The sequence below is a fragment of the Parambassis ranga genome, chromosome 10 (assembly GCF_900634625.1).
Source record: "Parambassis ranga chromosome 10, fParRan2.1, whole genome shotgun sequence".
NCBI lineage: Eukaryota > Metazoa > Chordata > Actinopteri > Ambassidae > Parambassis > Parambassis ranga.
In genome coordinates, this window is record NC_041031.1 from 12,948,915 (window position 1) to 12,958,268 (window position 9,354).

At 41.7% G+C, this 9,354-nt stretch overlaps 1 protein-coding gene across 1 annotated transcript; it reads left to right on the plus strand.

Moving 5' to 3' along the window:
• Positions 1–4,032: 4,032 nt before the first annotated feature.
• Positions 4,033–8,478, plus strand: LOC114442261 (neuronal acetylcholine receptor subunit non-alpha-2-like). The gene is made up of 6 exons (XM_028415653.1): positions 4,033–4,126; positions 5,247–5,398; positions 6,749–6,793; positions 7,014–7,123; positions 7,261–8,173; positions 8,261–8,478. The coding sequence occupies exons 1-6, from the start codon at positions 4,045–4,047 to the stop codon at positions 8,426–8,428; spliced, it is 1,470 nt and encodes a 489-aa protein (XP_028271454.1). The 5' UTR covers positions 4,033–4,044; the 3' UTR covers positions 8,429–8,478.
• Positions 8,479–9,354: the final 876 nt, after the last annotated feature.

A 9,354-nucleotide genomic window follows, 5' to 3' on the forward strand; every position in this document is an offset into this window, starting at 1 on the left:
CACAACATTCCTGCAACTCTAGATCAGAATCAGACACTGATTTTTTTTTTCCTGGGACAGTGTGACACTCAGAGACGGAACCCAGTCGTCCTCTCTGTTGACACCCCCGGGTGTGAAGCCTCCGAGGAATGACTGCATCAGTGTGGCACACACATACATGTTCAGATACTGTGCACACACAAAGGGGAGAAACAAGCAACAAAAACATGCAAAAAATTTGCATTCCCACATATTGGCACATGCACCAATGGTTTTGCACAGGTGCACATGCACAAACACATACAAGGTCCTCATACATATATGTACAACTACAGATGACACACAGGAGAAAATATGCAAAGCTCAGCTGACTCACATCTGATGACAACAGCCAGAGGTCAGTTATTATTCGCCAACTGGCCCTGGAAAGACACACACACACACACACACACACACACACACACACACACACACAGAGAGAGAGAGAGAGAGAGAGAATAGGAGTAAAGAAGCTAATTACATGATAAATGGTAGATAAATAATACATTGAAAATCCACCATTAAATAGCAAACGTGCACTGAGAGCATATTTTTGTTTTGTCCTAACAAGATCTTAGAATATGCAGTTTGTACTCATTCTGTTTGAACTCTGAACAATCTGCATACAAGTCTGATGATTCTCTTTAAAGTGTTTGAATCTTTCTAATTTCTGAATATTAATTTTTAAAATAAATCTAAACAATATGTTAAAAGATCTCCACTCTAACCAGTCTCTGATTAAAGTTTCAGTTCTGAACATCACCCAGTTTCTACTCATCACATCCAAACTCTCAAACCTCAACAACCAAAGTAACACAAGTTACCACACACATACAAACAGCCCATCATTGGTTAACCTCTCTGTTGCACACGATTATTGCTCCTTAGCTGTTACTCATTATCTGATGGTGACTGTGCTGTAACAGTGTCTGACAGGCTGGAGTTTCAGCAGTCAGTCCGACGAAGACAAAAGGAAAATCAGTGTGAGCCTTCAAGACTGAAGTATCATGTTCAAGGTCAATAAATATTTTGTGTGTGTGTGCGTCTAAGGATTTTCCACTGCTGCATGGGTTGATATCAAACAATTATGTTTTATATCAAAGCCCAGGAGATCTCCGTGTCCTGGACTCTTTTCTTTTCTCTGTCTTCTCACAGTTTTACAAACTTTTAAAGCTCTTTGTGGTTCAAATCTGACAAGAATCTAATCTCAGCTTGTTTGCTCTGCAGTACTTTAGAACTTAAGAAGGTTAAATTATGAAATAACTGAAGTGAAACATAATGGAGAAGGGGTATCAGAAGTATGAGTGGATTCCCTCTTAAAGCTACTATATGGGCTCCACTGATACACTGAAGCTTATGAGGTTATCAGGTTTTCATTTCAGGAACTGATGGCAGCATGTGAGAGACCACTGCCTGTGTTTTTCTTTGAAGTCTGTGTGAGATTTAATTTTCTTTGCTGTACACCCCTCCTGACTTTATCGCCATTTTTTCCCTTTTAATCCTTTAAATAACAAACAGATTAAGATTAAACCCGCAGGCCTCGGGGAGACGAGGCTGTTTTTTTTTTCTTATTTAATAAATATTTCTCCAGCAAGTGAAATTATGCAGACTTTAATTATAAGCTCAACAACAGCTGAGAAAACAACAGCAAACAGAGGCTGAAAGAGAACTCACACACACACAAACACACAAACAAGCTCCAACACTTGGGAAATACACACAGTATAAGAAAATTTATTCTCATTTCTTGTCGTCACTCCCTCCTTCACACACACACACACACACACAAAATCTGACGCACACACACCGCGCAGCTGCCCACAGTCGTTTGGGAAAGGGACCGGCAGGTTTCCAGCCCGCGAGAATTTATGTTTCCAAATGATTAGAGGCGAGGCGGATGGGACGATCTTGGAGGCAGCAGCTGCCCGCCCCACTGCTCCAAGTGGAGCAGAAAATCAGGATAATTTCATTGTGATAATCAGCCTCCCGTTATCCCTGTCACTTCAGCCCATGGAGAAGGAGAAAGGAGGAGCATGAGGGAGAAGGAGCGAGAGAAATATATTTATAGAGAGAGAGGGTGGTGAGAGGGGAAGGAATAAAAATACAAAAGCAGAAAAAACTCTGTGCTTCATGGCTGGTTAGCTGCAGAATATAGTCTGTGTGAGTGAGTTGTGGAATCTGTGTATGTACTAAACTCATGAGGAACATTATTCTCTCCCACTCCTACTCTCTGTCTCTTTACTGTCTTCTCAGCAAAATCCCACACATAGACTCATTTTGGTATTGAGACTTATCTCCTTACTTACTCCTAGAAGTCAGCTGGTGGCTCAGTGCAGACTGCATATCACACATCAAATGTGTTGCTGCTCTCAGATATCTGAAGAATCTCACCATCACTGTGTGTTTGTTTAAACAGGATATTAATGAGGTTATCAGCTTGTTTTTTTCACTCTTGCTCTGTTTCTTTCCATTTATTTCCTTTGTGTGTGAATCAGACCTTCTGTTCTGTGTTCTTGTCCTTCATATCTGCACAAGCTGCAGTGTCACTTGTGTAAAGTTCTTTCCTTCCTGTTTTTTCCTTTTGCTGTCGAGTAATATTTTTCAAATAGTTTAAATGTAAAAAATCTTTAAATTATAAAAAACTGAAAAATGTAATTGTTCACCTATGCACACATTTGTCTGTCACATCCTTTATAGGTACGATACACATTGGTAAAGAAAGACAGACTGAGAGTCTGACACTGGAAACACCCACTCAGGATGTTTGTGCTTGTGATTCCTCTGTGTGTGTGTGTGTGTGTGTGTGTGTGTGAGCATATAATGAATACTCAAGTGTTTGAATCATGCAGTTGTGTGACCCAGCCTGCACCTTGCACTGTATGATGTACTGACAGCATTCATCAGTGTGACAGGGTTAAAATGCACAACTACACGTGTAAAATGTACTCAAATGGTTTTATGGCTGCACAATGGCTGCTGATCTCTGACCCTTTGATTGACACCTAATTTGACCACTCAGTCCTATAATTGCCAAATGGAACTAGTTGTGCTGTGGTGACTGGCGTATACTGAGGCCAATTAAAGGCACCGATAAGCAGCTTCCTGGAGCTGCCCTCTGCTTTGTGGGCCAAAGGTCAAAATCCAAAAAGTAAAATGAATGAATGGTGATAAGTAAATAAAGATATAACCATAGTGCATGTAAAGGTAAATAGCTTTAGGTAATAGTTTTAACTCTTTATGCACCAAGTGTGCTTAATGCTTCAATCTGCAGAACTCTGGATGAACTGACTGTAACGCCCAAATGATGACTGTATGTTTAAGTAGTCTAGTAGCTGTACAGTACTTTATTGAGTAATATTGATACAAGGATTTTGTATTGTGGATCAGCTTGGACTTGTTTACGTTTCATTCCTTTGCTTTGCTTTGCTTTGTGTGTGTGTTTAGTGGCAAATAAAAGTATTTATTCAATTTTTTTTTTAAATGTACATTTTGAACAGATTTGGTGCTCCTTACACATTCACAGCCTCTATCGCAGCTCCAAACAGCACAATACAGTTAGGAGTTTGCACGTTGATCACTCTGCACAATTTAAAGTGCCAGCTCTATACCAAGTATCTTCTGTGACCTGCAGTCTGTTCATTTCTGAGAGGTCCGCAGAGGTAAAGATCAAACTTGCGTTATGGTTCAAAGAGCGTCTTTAAAACTCCACGTATGGACTCCACCCGGACATCGCTTCCTTCCCTCCCTCCTCCCCCTCCGCCCCTCCTTCCTTCTCCTCCCCGCTGACCGCCGCTTCCCGTGACGCTTCGACCGGAATCACACTACACCAGCACCGGCCACATGCACCCTCTGAACGGTTCCTTCAAGCCTGGAAAACAGCAGTGGGGGGTTTATTTTCCACATGCTGTGGACCACTGATGGGGACCTCGGCGTGTTTGTTACATCGGTGTGTAGAAGTCTTCTCCAGCTGAGCAGCAGTAAGTAGCAGCAGGCTGCGAGAGCGCTCAGCAGTCGGACCAGGACACCATGAAGTTGGCGGTCCTGCTCCCACACCTCCTACACCTCCTCCTGTCGGTCTCCTGTCCGCTGTCCATCGCAAGCATCACCGGTGAGAGATTAGTTTTCTGATTTCCTTCACTAGAGGAACATTGACCTCATGACCAGAGTACTGTTTCTGCAGAACAAGCAGACAGTGGTAATGGTGTGGCTAACAGTCCATGTGGTGTAGTGTCTCAGCTTTTCAGCTGATCTTATGATGAGCTTCTTAAATAAAAGTGCAACATATGAGCTACAGTAAAGAGGTTTAATAAGAGCATTTCTGTTTTTCTGTGAAAACTGATGTATAGATTCTTCAACTTTGATTCCACATTTAGAGAGAGGAAGGTTCATTAAAGAGGTCAGGGTGCCTGAACACTTAACACAAACTAACAAAAGCATAATTTTGTGGCATTCCTTGATGCCTTACTGCACTCCTGCATCATCAGAAGAGCTTTTAGCAGCAATGTGATGGTTCACTGCAGCTCAGTTTCTGGTGAAGGTGATTGGTCATCAAACAAACAGGAACACAGGTGTCATATAACAGTGCCCAGCTATCTGTACCTGTCCTTGAAAGTACAGACAGAGATTATAGGATTCAAGTGCTCAGCTTTTTTGTTTGTTTGTTTGGTGGATAAGTTACGTTTATTAGAGGAGGAACCAGCTGCCGATTGAAGGTTAACAAACAGGACACACTTTAGCTTCTCCGTCTTTGTTTACCCCTTGTGTTAGTGCCACCTCTTATCAATATTAGAGTACCTGTCACTTCAGAGACGTCACGTCACTTCAGGCTGGCTGATGGTGCTGACGGCTCCTTTTCTGGACACAGCTATCAATGAATTTCCCCATCCATTTGTAAACCTATGCAGACCTGTATCATCCACTGCTCTCCTCTCCTCTGTTTTGTTTTGAATATATTGACCTGCATCTATACACAAGGGTCTGACTGATGCAGTTTGTCAGAGGGAGGGCACTTTATACATCTTACTCTGACACAATTTAAACAAGACCTACAGGGTTTTTGGTTTTTGTGCATTTGATGCTTCTCTGAGGTCATTTAAACAACACCTACCTAAAGACATCTTTAGTGTGTCTAAACTGTAGTAACCTTCGTCAAACACCCACTGTCTATCCCTGTCTGCTGAAATAACAGTCAGAGTTGGAGTACAGGAAATTCTCCCTCTTTGTTCCAGCTAAAAATGAGTTTGTGTCCTTGGCGGAGATGGAGGACGCCCTTCTGAAGAATCTTTTCCAAGGCTACCAGCGATGGGTCCGGCCTATCCAGCGTGCCAACGACACTATTAAAGTACGCTTTGGACTCAAGATCTCCCAGCTGGTTGATGTGGTGAGATGACCTTTTGCCCTTTCTATTAAACTACTATTCAGATTCTGCATTGTTTGTGAAAAGAAACACACACTCTTGTTGTCCAAAAAACAATAAAACAAAGCACACTTTTACTCTGGATAACATGATTGTTCCACACGTGAGCACAGCTGAAAAAAGTGACCAGAAAACAGATTTTTGTGTTATCTAGAAGTAGCGCTTAGCTGTTCATAGTCGCCAAACTATACTATCCATATCTTTTTCCAGATTTATGACTTATTGTGGGTAAAAGGATTGACTGATGAGTTGCCTCTTGCTGACTGTGCACTTTAACAGCACTATGAAGAGACAATTACTAAAAAAAAGTCTCATTCAGGAGAAATGAGCTGGATGTTTATTCCTTTGTTTCATCACTCTTACTGTCTGTGCAGCTACACATTGTGGAGCTTTCCGTGGTCCTGAAATAGATCTGGGACACTCACCGTCATATCTTCATCTACAAAATCTCTCTCTGTAATGTTCCTTTAATATTTCAGAGGCTGGCTGTGATAGGTTGAGATGGGTTAGGTGTTCCAGAGGAGAGGACAGAGGAGGCTAATGGAAAACCCGCTCTCGTAGGCTTGAAATATTCATTTCGACCGGTCCAGATTTAACTCTTCATCCCTCCTCTCACTCTGCCAAAGACAACCAGCAATGAATTAAACAAAGGCCCTTTATGTTTGTGCCGAACAGAAAGATTTGGGTTTGACTCTGGAATGGAGAGACGATGAGAGAGCTACATAACAGCTTGGCCACATTGTGTATGTCCCCAGAGTCTCTCTGGGCTGCTGCATGGCTCTGTATTAGATTATGGCTCACCTCTGGTTTATGTGATCACCAAAACATCTGACTCACTCTGACAGCTGAGGCCAAGGCTGGATGCAGCGACAGCTTTGAATATGTCTCCTTCACTTTTGCCTTGATTGTTTCTTCTCAGCCTTCCTTCAATATCTCCAAAGTGCCTTCCAGTGATGTGGAAATAAGCCTGCGTTAGCTGCTCTCCATCTTGCTATTCCTGTCTTCTTCCATTTAGCTCTTCATGTATTTATATTGCCTCAGTTTGGTCCACTGCTTCCAGCTTTAATGTTATGTTTCCTTTTCTTGGCCTGTCTGCGAGAGACAGGTAGATTCAGATGGAAAAAAATAGATTTAGCATTTAACTTCATGCAAGTTTAATGTGCAGTCTGCTGATCAAATCAGATATCATGAAGGGTCATCCAATTAAAAACAAAAAGTGCTCATTAATTGTTCTGTTTAGAACTAAATAAAATAGTTACTCTCATCAATGTGTTTGTAATAACATTTCTGTGTGTTTTTTGTTGTTGGTCCTAGGATGAGAAAAACCAGCTAATGACCACTAACGTCTGGCTGTGTCAGGTAAGGAGTTATTGATAAGACTTTTATAGCCACATGTTACTGGGACAAGATGTTAATTTCTATGCAGATTATAACAAACAGAGCTGACATTTAATATTGGAATGTTTCGTTAAATTATTTTTAAAGTATTCATTACATAATGTCAGGCTGGAAAGACAGATGTAAACTGGTAACTAGATGGCAGTGCTACTAGATCTTATCATCTTAATTACTTGAGCAGGAGTGGATCGATTACAAGCTGCGATGGAATCCAGATAAATATGGAGGGATCACCTCCATCAGAGTTCCCTCTGAAAATATCTGGCTTCCAGACATCGTCCTGTATGAGAAGTAAGGCTGCACTGATGCCACAGCACAGACACACAATGTGACAAACAGATTAAAAGACAACTATTAATACAATATGATCACCAACACATTTTTAGCACTATATATATATGTAAATCTTGTGTTTAATCTCACTTCAGTGCAGACGGGCGGTTTGAAGGCTCACTGATGACCAAAGCCATCGTGAAGTTCAATGGTGCCATCACCTGGACGCCGCCTGCCAGTTACAAATCTGCCTGCACCATGGATGTCACTTTTTTCCCCTTTGACCGACAGAACTGCACCATGAAGTTTGGGTCCTGGACTTATGATGGCAACATGGTGGACCTGGTTCTGATGGACAACCAGGTTGACCGGAAAGACTTCTTTGATAATGGGGAGTGGGAGATCCTTAGTGCTACCGGTGCTAAAGGAAACAGGAAGGATGGCTTGTATTCATATCCCTTCATCACATACTCCTTTATCCTGAAGAGGTTGCCATTGTTCTACACGCTCTTCCTGATCATTCCATGTTTAGGTTTGTCCTTTCTCACTGTCCTGGTCTTTTATCTTCCATCAGACGAAGGAGAGAAACTATCACTATCTACTTCTGTCCTAGTGTCACTCACTGTGTTCCTCCTGGTCATTGAAGAAATCATTCCCTCTTCCTCCAAAGTCATCCCGCTCATCGGTGAATACCTGCTCTTCATCATGATCTTCGTCACCCTCTCCATTATTGTCACTGTCTTTGTCATTAATGTGCATCACCGCTCCTCAGCCACCTACCACCCCATGTCACCATGGGTTCGGAATCTCTTCCTTCAGAAATTGCCAAGATTGCTCTGCATGAGAGGGCACACAGACCGATACCACTACCCGGAGCTGGCTCCGGAAAGCCCTGAGCTGAAGCCTCACTCTGGAGGTCGGAGAGGCCAGAGGACAAACAGTGGAGCCCACGGACAGACAACGTCTGACGGGAAGGAGGATGAGGCCTGGAACACCATGCTGGAGAAAGCCATCTATTCAGTGCGCTACATCAGCAGACATATCCGCAAAGAGCACTTCATCCGTGAGGTGGGTGCTTGTTATCAAAGATGTATAAAGTCTTGATTCATACTATTTTCTATACATGATTTCTAATGTGTGCTACTTTTTTCTCAGGTTGTGCAAGATTGGAAGTTTGTGGCTCAGGTGTTAGACAGGATCTTCCTGTGGGCTTTCCTCACTGTCTCAGTACTGGGCACCATCCTCATCTTCACTCCAGCTCTGCAGATGTTCCTGAAAATCCCTCCTCCAACTGCAAGTGAAGAGCCACCTTCACACAAGTAACACTGACTCAGCCCTTTAACTGGCAACTGACAATCAGAAAACATGTTACCGCAGAGCAAGAATAAGGCACCACAGGTGCTTCTGACAGGAGCACATTGACTCTTTGACTACTCCTCTTTATCCACTGTTTGAAATGTTGTGTATGTCATTCTGTCAGTATGTGTAAATAACACATTAGAATTACCAACTCTGTTAAAGGTGGCACCTCCAGTGTTAGTTTTCAGCCTGTTAATTGCCATCCAGCTGTCAGTATTCTAGATTACACATACATTTGAAAAGGTGTCTGGCCTTAATGATGTAGCCTCATTATTGTTTTTGTTCGGATGCATTTTTTCCCAAAAAGTATTATTTTTTACATAGATGCAAGCCAGATGTCCACCCTGAGATAGTATAGAACAAACATCTAAATATTCTGCACTTAATCACTTAAAGACTACACACAGAGTACCTCCTGCTGCTTTTTAGTAGTTCTATGTAAAAATAATTCAGTCCATCAAGTTACCTACAGTGTTTGCAATGAAGACATTAAGTCACCAAGGGGTCAAAGCTCATATTTGAGCTGTTTGTACTAATACAAAGTCTGCTTTATTGTGATGATTTTTAATCAAAAATTATAGTTAATATTTAATTTAATTGTCAAATGTTCAGTGTTTAAATGTCACTGTACTTCATCACACTAATAAAGCTGGCTCGAATACTTAAGAAGTAAGTATTTTTTGGGAGTAATGTGTGTGTATGTTCATAATATCAAACCATTTTATCAATGCACAAGGAAGAAAGACATGTAGATTAAATGTGGAAAGTGACAGTTTACAGCACCACCCAGTGGTAAGGAAGTGGTCAAGAAACAACATAGAGCACAAGACTGCAGTGAAAGTGTTATCATTTTATTTAAAGAATATTTTGGATTTTCAGAAGTATTTGTA